The sequence below is a fragment of the Hypomesus nipponensis genome, chromosome 9 (assembly GCF_054491055.1).
Source record: "Hypomesus nipponensis isolate SF chromosome 9, ASM5449105v1, whole genome shotgun sequence".
Taxonomy (NCBI): Eukaryota; Metazoa; Chordata; class Actinopteri; order Osmeriformes; family Osmeridae; genus Hypomesus; species Hypomesus nipponensis.
Genome location: NC_140369.1, coordinates 22,575,087 through 22,594,487, shown reverse-complemented (window position 1 = coordinate 22,594,487; position 19,401 = coordinate 22,575,087). Strand labels below are relative to the sequence as shown.

The 19,401-nt window shown below is 41.2% G+C and overlaps 1 protein-coding gene across 1 annotated transcript in view; it reads left to right on the top strand.

The window, feature by feature from the left end:
- Window positions 1-19,401, top strand: part of LOC146273495 (copine-9-like) — a 180,014-nt gene that overhangs the window by 95,344 nt on the left and 65,269 nt on the right. The window contains exon 8 of the mRNA XM_084705201.1: window positions 5,395-5,458. Within this exon, the coding sequence (XP_084561327.1) occupies window positions 5,395-5,458 (64 nt within the window). The remainder of the gene's footprint in view (window positions 1-5,394; window positions 5,459-19,401) is intronic.

The window sequence follows — 19,401 nt, the reverse complement described above, 5'->3', positions numbered from 1 at the left end:
CCATCTTTTGACACTTTTCCAGTGTTCATCCTTTTAGCAGGCTGTGGGCCTTGGCCAATGCCACAAGTTTTTTTAATTTGCTTTTTTTGTGCTGGTTTCTGGGCACTGATTCGACCATGAAGGCCATTTCGAGACAGAATTCTACAAACTGTCCTGGGCTGCGTTTCCCGAAAGCATCGTAAGCCTAAATTGATCGTAGAGTCCATCGTACGATGGATCTTAGTTGTACGGGCCGTTTCCCGAAACCATCGTAGCTAAAGAGGCACCTGAAAATTGTCGTAGATTAACGAGAGCTCCAGACCAGTCGTAGATCGCTAAGTGCATCGTAGCACAGAGACTCAGTGGAGACACACGTAGGCCGACCATGAAAACTAAATTAAACTAATGCTAAAAGTTACTTCCGGGTGGAAAATAAGAATATTTTGGTTCTCTTTTTACAACAGTTATGATGGAACTGGGATATTTGTTAAGCCATACAAGTTTAAGTGCTGAAAACATATCTGAATCCAGTTTATTGTCAAGTAAATTTAGGTTACACAAAATAATTTGATTTGTTGGGTTTGGCGCATGCAATGAAGGTATTTAAAAAAACTGTCAGTCTTATTCAAAATACTATAAAATTGAAATATGGCTGTTGTAATGTGGAATAGTATCTAGAAATGCATTAACGTAACGCTTTTACCAGTACAATAACAATTGAACATTGAAGATGTTTATTAGAATTATAGGGCTGGTAGCACGCCAAGCCTGGTGGATGAAGAGGCTGGTGGCAGAGCCAAGCCTGATGTTGGGAGATGGTGGCGCCAAGGAAATGGAAAGACTCCACAGGGTTGACTGGGAAGTCACACAGGGTGAAGGGGCCAGGAGGGAGTGAAAACTACTACAAAAAACAAAAATCCTAAAAGCCATTGAAGGTAGTATAAGTCCTGCACCGCAGACTTGTCCCCTCTGTGGGGGATTGGATGTGGTCTGGGATGTGGGAAAGTAATGCAGTTGTGACAGCCTGCACAGATCTTGAAACTGAGGCCTTGAGAGCCCATGTCCATCTCCAATAACCTCCAGAAAACTGCCAGTGGCATAGAACCTTAACACTTCCAGTAGTTGGGTTGGAGGGGTCAGTGCAAAGGATGTCCTTGTTAGCCTCTGCAGGTCTGCTTTTATGTGGTTCAGGAGCATCATGATATATCATATATGTCATCTGACATATCTTACACTCATAATGAGTATAATTGATCAACCATCAATTAAAGAGTTGATTATTCATGTCAGAAACAATGATTCCATGTTAAAGACATGGGGTATTCATTACTCTTGTGTTTGTCATTTGTCACAATGTCATTTGTGGTCAATATGTGAGAATTATGAGATTGCAAACATGGTATTGGAAAGCTGTTGGCCTATGCAAGATTGTAGATATAGCCAGCACTACAAAATAAGACAGTAAATATGTTCGATTGAGATGCTTGTATTTGTGCATTGAATTATTTAGGCTGCTAGCTGGGACATGCCATGTGTGATCCCATTTACATGCATGGTTTTTAACCTTGTGATTCAATCAAGTAGTAAATATAGGACTCTTATATATATATATATGCCTATGGAAAGTGTAGTACCAAGAAGAGTTAAAAACCAAGGCACAAGTAATTTGAGAAATAGTTGTTTTATGGGAGTTTGTTCTCCCTGCTCCTGCCCCTCACATGGATTTATAAGGTGAACATGTAAGGATTGGACAGGCAACACTGAACATATGATACAATACACAATTCAGCCTTTACTTAGGCTATAAGGTAACCTAAATTTGACACTACCTTTTTGATTGAGCAGAAGACTAGGCACAGAAAAGGAGGGCCTTGTGAACTTCATTTCTTCAAACAAGAGCTTCCTCACCTCAATTTGGAGACAAGCCCACTTAATTTCCAAGACCTCCTATTGGTATTTAGCATCCTGTGTCGCTAATTGCAGGGTCTTAACACCGGTGTAAAACTCAGATGCAGCATAGTTTGCACGTTCACCTTATTGTCTTTGCCTTCGTGTAGCATCATACAATAGACATTGATGTACTCAAATAAGGAGCCTACAATAAATATAAAGTTTTCTATATCGACAGATATATTTTTTTGTGTACTCTAGGGGAGACCGGGGCTGGTTGTCACACTTTTTACTCTTGCCAGTATTTCTCAGCACCAGTAAACTATAGAAGCCACATGTTATTATTGGTCCAAAGCTTAAGGTCTTGGGTGTGAATTAATTTCACTTTTATTGGCATAACATGTTTTTACATGAAGTAATAAGCCACAAAATACACTCTGAGAAAGTGTGACAACCAACCCCATTACGGGGTTGGTTGTCACAGGGGGTGGGGTTGGTTGTCACAGTCAATTCCAATGATATTTGCAACAATAAATTAATATGTTCTTAACCTTTTGACACAAAACAATTACAAATATTCTTTACACAAGGTGTAATGTGTTTCTGCAAAATGTGTTTCAATCCCATTGTGTTTATCCACAGATAGACTCTAAGAGGCAGGCATGGAAATATTAAGGCTTTTAATATTATAAAATGTGAACAACTTTTGTAATAAATTGATTACAAAATGCAACCAATTAATTTCATTCAAATTGTGTATTATATGTATTACAGCCCTAAAGAAAGAAAACAGCCTATTCAAAACAAGTTCTATGTATGAACACAGTTATTTACATTTTCAAACAATAGCCTGGTTGCAGTCTAATGCCTTCTAAGTAAGTGCTTTAGAGTAAATTAGCTTTGTATCTTTATTCGTTAAATATTTTGGTTAACGTTTTAATTTTAAAGTCTTAAAGTTGCGTCAGAAGATTCACATTTCAGTACAATGGACAGCGTCTTGTTAAGTGATAACTTGTTAAGTTAGAGACACGTACGATGGTTCTCCTTACGAGCATGTTCAGGAAACGCACGTAAGAAATAATGATGGATCGTTATTTTGATCGTAGAGAACCTTCGTAACAGCTGCGATCCATCGTTATCTGGAAACGCACCCCTGGTTGACACGGGGACTTGAGGTGACCAGGCTTGGTGGACCTCTGCTGCAGTGAAAAGGGGGCTGGCCTTGGACTTTCGAGAAACAAACGGTCCTCCCGAGCAGTTGTCTTGCGGGGTCTGCCGGACCTGGGCTTGTCAAAAACATCTACAGTCTCTTCAAATCTTTTTCTTATTATTTGTACTTGACGCTGAGACACATTGAAGGTGTCAGCCACCTCAGAAGTGGATCTGGTCTTCAGCCTCTTGATAATCAACGCTTTGGTCTCAGGGTGAATCTGAGGCATGTTGTCAGAGGTGAAGTTGCAGTTTATGTGAAGGTCTGGTGTGCTGGGGATCTTTTTATACACACCCACTGATTTGATCAATTATTGAGCACAGGTGAGGCTGTAATCTAGGATTGGGTGCATCATATGCAGGGGGTGAAAGTTGTTTTTATTTCATGGTGGTACTAGGTGATACAGGTTTAATGCACACGCACAGCACGCGCCAACAATTTCACTTAGCCTAATCATTTATTTATTTGTTTATTTACTGTATTCTAGTCTACTTATCAAGCATTCACTAGGACTTCTTATCACTCTAGTATCACTCTTTAACCCACCTGTATCTGTTTTTGGTAATGAATAAATTGCAAACACTTAATTTCAACATTTATTTATTGATTTTTTAGCTGAATAGTAAGAACAGAACAGTGGAACAGAACAGAAAAGGTAAAACACGAATAAATTCCAAAGAGGCTTGAAGTAGCTGTCCTCATCTGCTTGACGACGAGCCATGCCTTGGGTTGAATGAGCAGCTCTCCTTCCTTTCTCTTTTGTCTCTGTCCAACGTACTAACAAAATATTTTTGCTAGCCTACCTGCTGCAAAATTACACCAAGACAAGTAGAGCTATTTTATCCAGTGTAATTTATCACTTACCACTATCTTGTTTTTTATTATCCTCCTCTTCCTTTCTCTTTTTCCTTTTCTGGCTTCCTGAAGCATAATTCCGCTTCATTATGACTGCCGACCGACAAGGTTTTGTATTTTGCCAGTGTTACCGGCTCCAGACCTAGGGGATATCTGGACCGGCAGCAAGTGACACACAGGCTGAACAGTACTGTGTATCTTGGATTAAACTGTGAAAACACGGAGACACACAAGAGTTATTGTCTAGCTCCGACCCACGCCAGTTTAATACTGCGTACATAATAATCTTGCAATGCAATATAGAACCACTATATCACATTATACATATTATCTTGAGAAAATGCAAACAATCAAATATACTTGAATATATAATAGCATAGTGTAGTACTGACACGTCACATATATGATACTTTGCATCTCTATATCTACATGTAGATACCTATACCCGCATATCATCCAAAAGTAAAACATATAAACATCCAAAAGAGTTTAACATCGATGCATTTCCACAAATGAAACAAGGACTTAACAACCACTAGTGTCTGTTCACCCACACAACCTTTATGCGCTATACAGGCTCATTTCACATGCGTAGTCTCACGCATGCGCAAGTTAACTTGCAGCAGCAAAATACATAAAAACGCAGAACATAACAGTGCAGAAAAGCATCTGCTAATTATAACTCAATACTGTTGATCCGTTAAACATATTTTCAAAACAGCATGTTACCAACATTTCAGTACTGTACTTAAGGTTAAACGTAGTTTATCATCAGTATTGGAACGGGTTAGCTAGCATACTATTAGCCAGTCAATGGCGATCCTCAACAATGTTAGACAATCTATTACTTATATCTACACAACTCACAACGCTACCAACACACTATTGAAGATCACATTGATATCATATTCATATTTGAATAGCCATAAACTAATTTGGAATATGGTTTATTATACCTGTGAAAACACGGAGACACACAAGAGTTATTGTCTTGCTCCGACCCACGCCAGTTTAAATCCACAGCATGAGTTCAGAGCATTACTTGCTGGCGAGTTCATGAGTATCCTACCTGGCATTCATCCAATTCAATCAAAAACATGACTACGGTTGCCATAAATAGAGTTTGTGAGAACTCCGTAACGGCCTGCACATTCTCACGTCAAGTAAATCTTTGTACAACACAAAGTGTGCGTGAAAACCAGCGTACGCAAGCTTTTTGTGAGTACACAACATTTCGACATGAGGCCCCAGGTCTCTCTTTCTCGCGCTCTCTCTCAAGTATCCGTTTTTCCCCAGGCTAAGTGATTGATTAATCAAGGATTCTCTCTCTCTCCCTCTCTCAATAAGCACACACTTTTTTAGGCACTTTTTTGTACTTAACATTAACCAGTGACCACCCCCCAGAAATGTTTTTTTATCTCTCTTTCTGACCCTGTCTCCCTCTCTCTCCTTCCCTCCAGTGGGATTCCAGGAAAGAAATGTGGCACCATCATCTTGACAGCCGAAGAACTCAGCAACTGCAGGGTCAGTATTATTCGGAGGACCTACAATTTGGTTATTTTCACAGGGAAAAACACACAAACACACACTTTCATACATACCATCACTATTTGCTTCCCGTCTGTCTCTCCTTTTCTTACTGACAACTGAGGCCAAAGAATCACAGACTTCAAACTGGCCACCAAATAGTCACACTTTCCACCTTAACCAAATGTTACCATTTAGGTTACACCTTTCCCCTCTTTTCTCTGTTTTTCATTCCTCTTTTAACACTGTGCCCATGGTAAATTACATTTGTTTTGTCACCTCAGTGCTGTTTTTCTGATGTTGATTTTTTTTTAAATATTTTCATTTACTGGACATTGTAACTGAAAGTCAGAAGTTACCAAAAGTTAGTGTTCTTTGATATATATTAATATATTTTGGCTAGAGTAATGAGGTTGGCATAAGACATTGACAATTTGCCACTGCAATTCTATTAATAATGTATCTCCTCTTTCTTTATTCCTCTTTTCTTGCACGTCAAGTAAATAGAGTCCAATTAAAGGAAAATGAGCTGTGCCATACACATACTTGCACACACACACAGACACGTCACTCCCTCTAGAATCTTTCTGCTTATGAATTTCTGGGTCTAATTTAAATAATGTAGTGTCCCTATGGAGGGATGACAATAAATGAGTTAAGAGATTCTGAAGATGGATTGGTGGATTAGAGAACATACACCAAACTTGAATACTCTATACCTCTTTCTCCTTCTCTTCCATTTTGTTTTGTAGCTCTGTCTACATCTTTCTCATTTTCTCTCTGTCTCTCATAAAAAAATGAATCAAAATAAATCAGTAAGAGATTTAACTCACTGTTAACTCATCCCTTTGCTGTACGTCTTCCCCTATCTATCTCCCCCTTTCCCGTCACATGTCACTTGAAGATGATCAAATTAAGCATGGAAAATGTCCAAAATATAAATGTATTCTGTAAAGCATGTGTCTTCTAGCCAAGAGTAACATGTACCTTATATTTTTTATAGTTTTAAAGGCATTGCAAAACGGCATAATTTTCCATTCAGTTCTACCTGCATACGTTTGACAATATCAAAGCCTGTGTTTTTTATTATTAGTTTACTTTTACTGTGAATCATTATACAGCTTTTGGTGGATTGTCGAATGTATGCAGTTAAGGCAGCATCTAACTACAATTCCAGGAAACTCTGTGATGTGTGTCTGTTTGTATCTCAATTATTTCATGAAACCTGGCATTGTATGAAGTTGCAAGTTGGCAGCTGTCTTGTCAGGACCCAAAGATGTGCAATGCCATGTAGCGCTGCAGGGAGAGATAAAGAGGGGAAGACAAAGAGCAAAGGCATTTGTTGTTTGGATGTCCTGTTCACGTTTGCAAAAAACTTTAAGGACTATAAAATTACATGCCATGTTCTTTCCATTCTCAAAGAATATTTTCTGACCAATAAGCACTGCTCCTGGTCAACAACCATATTGATCAGTTGCATCATGGGAACTACACTATTATGCAAAAACTCTACAGCAAAAGGGCTCATACTCCAATTAAATCAACACCCAATCAACTAACCAACATCTTAATTACCAGCTGCATCACAGGCATGACATTACTGGAATTATAGTTTCAGTTACAGGATAATCTCTATGTGATTGTGTTTGTTTGTGGCAAGTCAGCAGGGGCTCCATGTACAAAGGATTGCACAGCTTTCATACCAGAAGATAGCGTACGGACAAAACTCGAGAAGTACCTACGCACAGAAATATTCACATGTATAAAACCGGTCGTACACCAGGTCCTGCGCTAGCCTGGCTCTGCCGTCCTAGGTACTTCCGCTCAATTTGGATTTTGCTTCTGTACTAGGTCTGGGAGCTCGGCTCTGAAGTCAAATTCCAGAAACACATTTTTTGTAGGTCCAATCAGCGAACAGAGGGAGTGGCAGAGAACGATGACGTTAATGTTGTGTACTAGTTTGAGTAGTTCAGTAATGGCGGCGGAGAAAGATGCAAGCGAAACTATTCTGCGGTTGTGGCAACGCTGCCAAATATCCATAGGTTAAAACCGGAGCAAGAACATTCCATGCTGAGTTTTGTTGGTGGCCATGATGTTGTGGCCCTCCTCCCCACAGGGTTCGAGAAAATTTTGATTTTCCAGCTACGGCAGCTAGCTCCGTTACAGTACTGGTGAAGGAGTTGGCTAAGGCAAACGCTTGCGATTGGTTATGGCAAATCAGAGGACCCGCCTTTAAGGAAGTTAACGTTTGTCAATGGAGAGATCCCAGACCCTCTGTACAAATGAAATGTACGAAGGTCTGGTTAGGACCAGGCTAGTCCTGCGCACCTTTCCTTTATCAATCACAATCAACGTGAGATTGACCGCACGTGAACGAGCCACTGACCCCGCCTTGCCTCCTCCCATAAATTAATATGCAGATGGACTATAAATGCGCTCCTGAGGTTATTCTTTCTCTGAATTATCGTATTTCTTCGCCGCTGCGTTTATTTAAAAAAATATGGTGACTTGAGATCGAGGTTCTGACAAGAGGTGGAGGCGAGAAAATGTGTCCTGTTTGGCGGCCTGTCATCAGGTATTAGCGACAAAAGAAAGTGGGTGGAGTGGAAAGCTCTCACTATTTGCGCCCTTTCTTGTTTTTAACATTTAGCTCTTTGAGATTTAGCTAAAAGTGCATTACAAATAAAATCACTATTTTTTTTTTTTAATATTTAAATGGATGTATTCTTAGATTGTTTAATTCTTAGAAATAGTTAAACTTTTGTACTTTCACTTAATTTAAGATTCATATATGCTTAGTATTTTGCACCTACCTGCCACAGTAATTTCTGTGTTTGTATTACATAGGCTACATGGCGAATAAACCGAATTCTGATTCTTATTCTGATTGTTATAGTGCCATAAATGCTATGGGTTCAGAGAACCGGACCAGAAATTAAGAAGAAATGGTCCGATGTAAAACTTTAAATAAAGAAACGAGTGGTGGCGCATCCAACAGCATGCCAGGTTTGCGTGACATGCATTTCCTGAGTGATTTTGTCTGCTGTTAAACCCTCAAGTTTAACACGCACTTTACGGCATGAACAAACTACACAGGGAGAGAATCGTATTTAAAGGCACGGATCATATGACGCCATGTGTTGTAGGCAGGAGCGCAAATCAACAATCAATCATTTAGCATTTCCTGTTTTGGGTTTTGGCATTTTGATGTGATCATCCACATAAATGATCAAACTTTTATTTAAATGTTTTTTGAATCGTCAACGTCATAAACGTAGTAGTGGAAACTTTATTTTGTAATGTTTGGTAAGTTTAGGCACTTTTCAGTTAGAATTCGGCATGTTACAGAGCCAGACCACACTTTGCGGACGGTCCGGACATTTTCACGTCTGCTCAAAATTTTCCGTGACGGCCCGCATATTCTCACGTCAAGTAAATCTTTATACATCACAAATTGTGCGTGAAAACCAGCGACGGAACGTTTATACATGAGGCCCCAGGTGTTTAGCTCAGGACCGAAAGAAGTGCAATGTCGTGTGATGTTGTTGAGCTGTTCAAGAAAAATGAACAGGTTGATAAATACACAAACTTGGAGCCGCTATCTCGAGAACAGGGTGTTGTACACCGCGTTCCAAATTATTATGCAAATGATATATTTCTCAGATTTTCCGAAATAGTCGATGCAAAGGACAGTCAGTATAATTTTCAAGTCATCAACCGTTTGGGTATAATTTGAATTTTATTGAACAAACCTCCCAATGATAATAGTATTTTTTTTCGAAAACAACTCAAAATGCACTGTTCCAAATTATTATGCACAACAGAGTTTCAAATAGTTTAGGTTGTAAAGAACTGAAAAGTGTTATTTGTGGAATTTGCAGCATTAGGAGGTAATATTTACTGAAATCAAAAGCTATTTCAATCAAAAACATTTTAAACAGGGCAAGTTACATGTTAACAAAGGACCACTTCTTTAATATCACCTTCACAATTCTTGCATCCATTGAACATTTGAGTTTTTGGAGAGTCTCTGCTTGAATTTGTTTGCAAGATGTCAGAATAGCCTCCCAGCCTTCCCTTCCGCTGTTGGCCTCCTCAACAAGGCCAAAACTCACACTGACTGAATGTCCTTAAAAACTTTTTGCACTACACTCAACTCCTGTAATATTTGTATTTTATATTGTATTTTATATTGTAAATTGGCAACTTATATTCTACTTTATTGTATATTCTATTTTATTTTAATTGTATTCCACCTAGTACTGCTAGTTTATGTATCCTTAGTATAGTTAGACCACATATTTAAATTTAAGATTCCTATATGTTTACTGTATGCACCTTCCTGCCAAAGCAAATTCCTTGTCTGTGCAAACTTTCATGTTGAATAAATCCCATTCTGATTCTGATTCAGAGCTGCTGTTTTGATGCAAACTACCTCAAGCCCCCATAGATCTTTTGCTTGAGGATGCTCCAAAGGTTCTCAATAGGGTTGAGGTCAGGAAAGGATGGTGGCCACACCATGAGTTTCTTTCCTTTTATGCCCGTACTCCAAAGCCACCAGCAGCTTCAAATACCTCTTTGCTGCTTTGTAATGGCATTTTAGCCAATGCTCTCTTAATCCAAATCCAGAAACCTTTCTCCTTATGCCTTTATCTGCTCAAACCCGTCTGTGCTCTGAATCAGCCATAAATCTCTTCAGTACGATGATCATGCTTAAGTTATTGTGAAATATCAAATGTTTTCATACCTTGTCCAAGGTATTGCACTATTTGACACTTCGGCAGGAGAGAGATCCTTTTTATTTCCCATATTGCTTGAAACCTGTGGCCTGCTTAATAATGTGGAATCTTAAGTAGTTTTCCTTTTATTGGGCTCACCCGGCAAACTAATTATCACAGGTGTCTGAGATTGATTTCAGTGATCCAAGGAGCCCTGAGACACAATACTATCCACAGTGTTGGGTGTAACGCGTTACTAAGTAACGTGTTACTGTAATTAAATTACTTATCCACTGAAAAAGTAAAGTAAGGGATTACTGTTCATTTTTAGGTAATTTAATTACAGTTACTTGTAATGCACTTGCGTTACATATTGTAAAATTAATCAAACAGTTCTGTATAAATCAATATTGAATTAAAATCTAAATGTATCGTTTTAGGGTAAAAGTGAACGCTGCCTCTTTAAAATCGTTAGCTGTAGTGCAGTTGCACAGGAGACGCGAGTTTTGCTGCATAAGCGCGGGCTCTAGCGGTTTGAAGTGGAAGATTTCGGACTCGGCTGCAGCAAGTAGCTCTAGCTGTTTTACCAAATGGAAATATTCCAAGTACTTTACCTTTTTGTCACAGGTTAACAAGAACATTAATGCAAAGTGCACGCTATGTCCTGGGGAGAAAAAACGAAATGCGGCTGCGGCTAGCACAAGTAACCTACTGAAGCACCTCACAAGGCAGCATCGACAAACAGTTTTGAGTGATCCATGTTCATCATGAAAGTTTCCACAGACTAGGAATTTACTTTGGCATCGACAGATAACACCTCAGCAACACTTGTTAAGTAGGCAAAACTTGATTTGATCGCCAGTGCAGAAAGTGTCTAAAGGTGAGCTGAAAAAAAATATTGCTAACTAGATTGCAGGAAGAGATGCTACTGCTGCGTAGCCTATTGTAGAATACTGTGATGTCATGTTTAACTTAAAGTTAAGCTTTTGTGTTATGCACATATTGTTTGGTAACTAAAGATGAAAGAAGGTTACATTTGGTTACACGTGTTACTAAAATGTTAAGTATTAGTAGGCTATGTTTTAAAAAGCTTAAAGGCTAAACTGTTCCAAGTTTGACTCCTTTCTGTTGTCAATCCAGTCAAGGTTTTTAGGGATTGTAAGAAGTAATGCATTACATTACTTATTGAGTAATTAAATTACTTTTCAGACAGAGTAATTACAAAAGTAATTTAACTACAATATTGATGAAGTAATTAGTAATAAATTACTTTTTTGAAGTAACTTACCCAACACTGACTATCCATGAGGTAATTGAAAAACCACCAAATACACTGTGACGTCACGAGAGGCTGGGTCCTGGAGGGGTGCTACATTGCCCGGAGGAGGCTGCAGCCCTGAGCAGCTGTGGCTCCCTCTGCTGGGGGCGTCGGGAGCTCCATCCCTCCCTCAAAACGGGGCAGTCCTGCACGCCTGGGACTGATCAGACCCTAACGACCAAAAGGGTTTGGTTAAAGAGGGAGAGCCACAGTTAAGGGGGGTGGGAGAAGGATTCCTGCGTCTGGAAGAGGCGCCGTATACGTTTTTCTGCCCTCGTATGTAAGATTTGAAAGTTTTTGTTAATTCTGAGGATCGGTAATAAACCCCTTGTTTTCATTCAACCCCGGTGTCCTCGCACTATTTTGAGCTGTCCCGCTGAGGGCTGTGTAGCCTCTCGTGGCATCACAACATGTTTATGACACTTAAATCCAATGAGCATAATAATACTGTATTGACGGTAAGTATACATTGACTATGTAAAATTGAAGCCGCGCGTTTAGTCAAGAGTGCGGAGGCCCTAAAGGGACATGGAGAAAAAAAATATCTGGTGCGCACCATAAACGTTCTCGTTACCACGCTTAAGTATTTAGTGGATACCGCATGCACAAAAGCGTGCATTAGATTTGCTGTTTTCATGCGTGGAAATGACTTTTAAGGACATTAAAAGTTTGCTTGCGAGTCGTTACCACTATATGATCTAGAAATACATTCAAAATGAATTTTGAAGTAGTGTTGTCTGTTTTGGCGCAAGGGATACACCCGTCTTGACCAGGGGTCTCATTTATAAACGTGGCTGTCTCAACATCACATGGTCCACCATGGGTGCAGGAAGAGGAGATGCCCTGACTGCATGAAATACAGGATAACATCATATATCCCACCTTTAGATAACTGCAGAACACAGTGTATAACTAAATATATGTATTTAATAATGTGCATATATCATCATGTCAAAAACTGGAAATACAGTTATAAGCCCCGGCGCCATCGCTACACTTTACGTCCTCGTTTTCATTTCAAACTTTAATACTGTTCATAACAAAACACTTTTGTTTTCAAATTGTATCTCGACTCGGGGTATCGCTGGCATAGTTGATGGCAGCAGCAATATGCTGCAACTCGCACAGTTTTTATTGGTGATCCACCGGCCACCAAATAATGTGGTTTTCGAGCCTCCACCTCGCCTACAAGTAACAGTGTCTGAGAAGATACTTTCTCATGCGCACCAGAAAATATCTTGTGCGCACCAGAAAGTATCTCGTGTGCACCAGAAAATATCTTGTGCGCACCAGAATTTGTTTTTTTTATGTCCCTTTAGGGGCTCTGTAAGAGTACAAGTGCAAACCATTCACAACGCTTTTACAAAGACCCCACTTACAATGCTTCATTTCTGGCATTGTGACAAATGAATTACACAGCCAATTAGACTGTCGTGTCATTTGCATTCCAAACTGTATTGTATTTGTTGGTGCAGCGTTTAATAGAAGAAATACGGTAATTTGGAACGTGGTGTATGACGGCAGGTGTATGGCTCAGACCCGAAGGGCTTGCAGTGTCATCTGTTCACGCCAAATAAATATGACGATATAAACGCAACAAATAAATATAATGGTAAGTAAATTGAAATGCTCTGCCCTGTGTTCAGTCCACAGGTGTTGCACGAGCATCCGATGAAAACACTGCAACAGAAACTAGCTAGAGCATAAAGAACTTCACAAGAAACAAACTGACACAGACTCCACTTTATCACTTAACATTTTATTTCTCACATCGTCATGAAATGAGGGCAACATGGTGGAGTCAATAGGATAGGTGTCCTGTTGTATGAGGAGGCCTGTCCGTGACTATAATCTAAAGAACCAGGCATTGTATAAAGTTGAATTTGGCTGGTGTGATGCTCAGTACGCAAGGATTCGCAGTGCAGCCTGTAAAGTTGCTTGGATTCGCTTTTTGTGAGAAATAAATGTATGAACATGACTACGCCATGTTGAGTTGCACTAGCCAATGGTGCCATTGACCTCGCAAGCCACCAAAGGGCGCTGCAGTAGCATTTATTGCAAACGGGCTCTGCCAACAGTCCATGCACTAGCGTGTCACCAGTGGGTATTACGCTACTATAAGGATTAGAGCCATGTACCTTCTGTTCATTCTATTTCCTATTTGTCACAAGGTCCGCCAGACCACACAGAGCCAACATCCTGTCACACCTGTAGAGTCTGATCTGACCACATCAGACAAACCTAATCAGCCCTCTAAACACCCTAAGGATGCTGATTATCCACCAAACGCCGATGCAAAGGAACCATAGAGTTGGGTGGGGAGCCTCCTCCTCTGCATGTGAAGCCCTCTTGCTAGCTTGCAAGCTTCAAAGGGCCTGCTTGAGACGACACGTAACCAGTCCCTGTTTTTTTGGGGGTCCTAAACAAAAAATGTGTAGGGGGCCCTTTGATTGGCAAAATGCACTGTATGCACTGCACTGCACTGATGGCAATGTACAAATGTTTAGTTTGTTTATTGAGTCAGGCCGCCGTGCTTATGAACCAGCCAGAGACCAGTTCACCTTTGGTATGTGTCAAGGAAAGAGGGGGAGAACCCAGCTTCACCCAAATCAACTTCTGACTTCAGACAAGTCCTCCCCCTAAAGGCTGAAATATGCTACTCCAACTCCGTTTATGGATGGGCGGGCGGACGGATACGGATGGATAGACTTTGTTTATGGTTCTCCGTAGGCTGTGGGTGCTGAAAACAATTCACTGGAAGTCTATACACTGAGTTATGACTATCACCTGTGTGCCATTTCCAATGTGCATCATTCGTGGAATTTGTGCTGTTTAAGGGCATGTTTTGTGCTGTCCGGCCATACATAAAGGCCATCTGAGAGACGTGTACGTCACTCATGCTGACCACTCTGTCGTGGGGACGTCACATGATCCGAGCTTGGGCTAATAAACCAGTCGGCAGACCTGCCTCAGACAGAAATACATTCTATCATACACTCTGCCTTTGGATTTCCTTATATATGATGCTCCTAAACCTGGTCGAGGCAGACCTGCAGAGGCCAACCAGGAGGTCCTATGCACTCACCCCTGCAACCAAGCAACTGGCAGCACTGCGTTTTTATGCCACTGGCAGTTTTTTGGAGGTTCTTGGAGATGGATATGGGCTCTCCAGGGCCTCAGTATCAAGATCCGTGGAGGCTGTAACATCAGCACTACTTCGCCACATCCCAGACCACATCCAATTCCCCACAGAAAGAGGGGACAAGTCTGCGGTGCAGGATTTTTTTTTGTGTGGAGTATAACGTTCCCCAAGTCATTGGAGTAATTGATAGCACCCTCATTCCCATCCTCACCCCATCCAATGACGCCCATGTTTATTTTTGTAGGAAAGGCTATGCTGCCATCAACTGCCAGGTTATCTGTGACCATCAGGGGCTCATCACTGATCTTGTGGCAAGATGGCCTGGCAGCAGCCACGACTGTTGTTTTTTCTAATTCTTCTGTTGGCCAGTAGGCACAAGCTTCCAGGGATGGATGGCTGCTTTTCGGGGACAGTGGGTATCCTTTGAGGCCATACCTTTTTACATCTGTTGCCAACCCCCACAATGAGGCTGAGGAGAAGTACAATGAAGCTCAGGAGTGTCATTGAGAGGACTCTCGGCAGATGGAAGATGAGATTCCGATGTCTCCACAAGTCGGCTGGAGGTCTTCTTTTACATCCGTCGAAATGTCGTGAAGTTATTGCAGTAACTGCAATGCTGCACAACATAGCTGTAAGAGCTACAACCCCCTTGGGTCCTCAAGAAGACCAGTTGGAGGAAGATGGTGAGGAAGAAGATGGCCCTCCCCTGCAGGCCCACGATCCCCGGCATGTCCAGTATCTCGCTGGCTTTGAAGCACGGCAGCGTGTCATCAATGAGTTTTTTGTTTAGACCCTGAATGGCTTTTTTTTGTATGAGTGTTCACTCCCTCCCAGCCCCTTCACCCTGTGTCTTCCCAGTCAACCCTGTGGAGTCCTTCGATTTGCTGGGCACTACCATCTCATAGCACTTTTTGTTAATCTCTCTCTTAGAGGCGCTTTGGATAAAAGCGTCTGCTAAATGAATACATGTAAATGTAAAATCAGCTCCCTCACCAAGAAGGCACAACAGGATGTAGTTCCTGTGTCAACTGAAGAAGTTGATCTGTCAAAGACAATGATGGTGCAGTATTGGGTACTGACATTGTTGGGTACCATATTTGATTGCATCCTCACCTCCTTCATCACCATCTGGTACCCTGCCTTGGACACACTGTTCCACCCACTCCCCCTGGCAGGAGGCTGCGGTCTACCCGGACAAGAACCTCTCGCCCAAGGAACAGTTTCTTCCAACTCTCACTGACTCATGTCTAAATGGAATTAGGCATAACTTGAATCCAGGAAAAGAATACCACGTTAGGCCAAATGAAGTAGACCTACGGGAGAATTAAACTGCACCTCCCTCTTCCCAGGTAGGCTATTAATTCTCCATATACACTCTATTCCTCCTGTCTGCATGCTCACATGTTTTGTTGTCCTCCCACCCTCTGCTTCTCTCAGGCACGCCAGGGGGATCTGCTCATGCTTCTGCTCAGTCGTGACCCTCAAGGACTCTTCCACCAGACCTACAGCCCGGTTACTATCCCATCCTTACCCACTTCATTCAGTCTTGATCATATTCTAGAGAACGACACTCTTGTCTTCACAGGACGCTAGGCTCTGCCTCGCTACCAGCCTCCCCAACGTCAGGCTCGGCTTTGCCACCAGCCCCTTATCCACCGGGCTTGGCGTGCTACCAGCCCTGTAATTCAAATAAACATCTTCAATGTTCAATTGTTGTTGTGTTATTGCACTCGTATACGCGTTACGTTAATGCATTTCTAGTTACTACACATTACAACAGACGTATTTCAATGTTATAGTATTTTGAATAAGACAGACATTTGTTTTTTAAATCTACCTTTGTTTATTGCATGCGCCAAACCCACCAAATCCAATTATTTTGTGTAACCTAAATTTACTTGAGAGTAAACCGGATTCTGATATTGTTTCGGCACTTAAACTTATGGTTCACTAACGGAAATTAATGGAAATTAATCATCAAATGAGATCTTGCTAGTGAAAATAATGATATCAACTCTCAGAATAAGTATAAAACAAGGCCAAAGAGTATTTAATTAATACGAATTCATAGACACTTATGAGGATATATGTAGGCCTACTGAAAGCGTTTATGCATGTAGGCGCTTAAATGCATGTAGGCCTGTGTAAATCCCTCTTTGATTTCATTGACTGGGACATGGCGAGGGAATATGATGAATTGATTCATCAGCTGGACTAGCGCCAATAGCCTACACTTTTCTTACAGCAACGCATGCTGCGGCTTTGCCAATGTTTTCTGCATCGCCTATACTGTATAAAAAGGTTATATTGCCTTATCTGACGCAAGAAACCTCAACGCTATGCAGAGTCTGAAGCACAGTAAAAGTTTCAAGTAGCTTTATTGTCAAGTTCTTCACATGTCAAGACATAAAAAGGAATCGATATGACGTTTCTCACTCTCCCACAGTGAAACATAAAAAGCACAGGCACAACAGATGAGACATTTCTTAGAACATAGCGTTACATATTCACATACAGCAGCATAAGCTCATAAAGCATAAAGCTTGCTGCGGCGTGTGATATTTGCAATGTACGGCCCGAGAAGGTCTTGCAAATAAATTAGTCCTTGTCGGCTGAATTGATATCACTCAAACGAGAACTCATCCGTGTGAAATAAAAGATCTTGGCTATCGCGAATTGGTATGGAAAGCAAATCGAACTAGAATATATCTCCTTGGTCAACTGGGTCTCTCAAACAGGGAGCTGCCAATTATTTTCCGGGGGTGTGGCAAGCTTATCCAGCTACACTTACGTTAGCTTGTTCTGGAGCAGGGTAGTGCTAATTGATATGTTACTATGGTGATTTATCAAAAGTTGCTTCTGTAACGGGTATGACCCTGTGAAACTCACTCCTCAGGTATGTAATGGGCTACCCGCGTCAACGAATAGCTAGCTTTTCTTTGGCGTAGCTGGAAGTGGTCGCGCTTGGCAAGTCAGAGGTCGTGCGTTTGAGCCCAGCGAGTGGCAAACGACGCCTTGTAGTGACGGAGCGTGGCCACGTCCGTTACATATCGTCACACTTCCACAAACCAAATAGAGGGCCGTTTTTTCTCTTAGCCTGAAAATTAGCTTGCTAAACTGCTTAAGGCCGTTATATGGTACTCCGTACTTCACGATTACGCACACATGGGAAGGGCCTACACATAGATGGAAAGCCCTGGAACGCCCTCTCCGTCGTCTCCGGGGCCCTCGGAGAGCTCTCCCGTGCACCGTTGAAATTCCCGTCGATCCGTCATGCCATGCTGTACAGAAACGGATACCCCTTGGCCGTGATTGGTCCGCTACAACATCATTTCCAAACGACATAATTTCCGGAATCTCACATTTCTGTACCTCGCGTTTCCTGTTTCATTCCCTATATCACAATACCGCCATGTTTAAAATCCACAAAAAAACCTAAGAAGATGGAGATCACCAACACCGAAGAGCGCATTGCTGAAGAGGTACGCAAATATCCTCACCTCTTCAACACATCAATAAAAGACTATAAAGATGCGTGAATGACGGCCAATTCGTGGCGATCAATATCTGCAGCGGCAGAGCTGGACCCTAAAGACTGCGCAATGCGATGGAGGAGGTTGCGCAGGTTGTGGAGGTTGGATCTTTTTGTTTCCAATTACATCAGTCTTTTTGTTTATAATTTTTCACATTGGATTATACACTTGGTGGTGGAGAAATGAATTCACAAAACCAGAGCCTTGTCTATATCGTATCGTCTCGTCACATGATCAAATAGAGACTTGCCATCGCACAACAACATACAGATTACCCAGCAATCGTCATTGCTAATCACAAAAATACCAAAGAAAATAAGAACGTATTTATTTCATGGAATCGTTTTTTAATCGTTTATATAAGATCATTTTGTTATAGAGTTTGTTATAGAGTGCTACTATTTTCAACTCATATAATACCTACCATGATAGAGATAAGTTTGCTCATTCAGGTGGTTATATAGCATTAGACACAGTCTTTAATATGATATTATGTGACTGCACCTGCTGCACTCATCGTCTGACTAGTGACAGCTGGTAGGAGGGTCACACGTGTGATGAGAGGTGGGAGATAAACAACGATTTCTAACTTACAAAGACGCAACAAAGCAACGTGTTTTCGACAAAAAAACGCTTCTCCCCTACTGTTCTGGTGGTGAATTGTTTTCAGCACCCCCAGCCTTCGGAGAACCATAAAGGCAACAGAAATGCTAATTAATCCGTCCTATCCGGCGGCCCGCCCATCCGTAACGGAGTCTGACTACCATACTGGCACCTTTAGCGAGCTATGACAAATACCCCCGAGGTGTGAGTGAAACGTTTGGTTTTTATTACAATTGGATTAGTGCATGATGTACAGAAAAAGCGGTCCAAATCAAGAAAACGCAAATGCCATTTGGATTATTGTCATTTTAGAGTTATGAGTGCAGGAAATTTCGAAGTGATATTTAGCCGCTTGGACTCGGAATGCTAGCTCGTGTTACTATTTGTTTATTAGCTAGTGACAAAACAATTTGATTTATTGTGGGTTGCTAGTTTTGGGGAAAAGTATGTCCGAACAGGAGCTGTTCGGACCAATCAAATTGTCTGGGCGGGCTTTATACGATGATGGACAGATAATCAACAGTAACGAAATTAACCACTTCACCAAAGAGCGCTTGGGTTGAATTTGTTTTCAACAAACAACATATTATGTTGCTCTGATTGGTTGTAGGTCTATCCAATTTAGC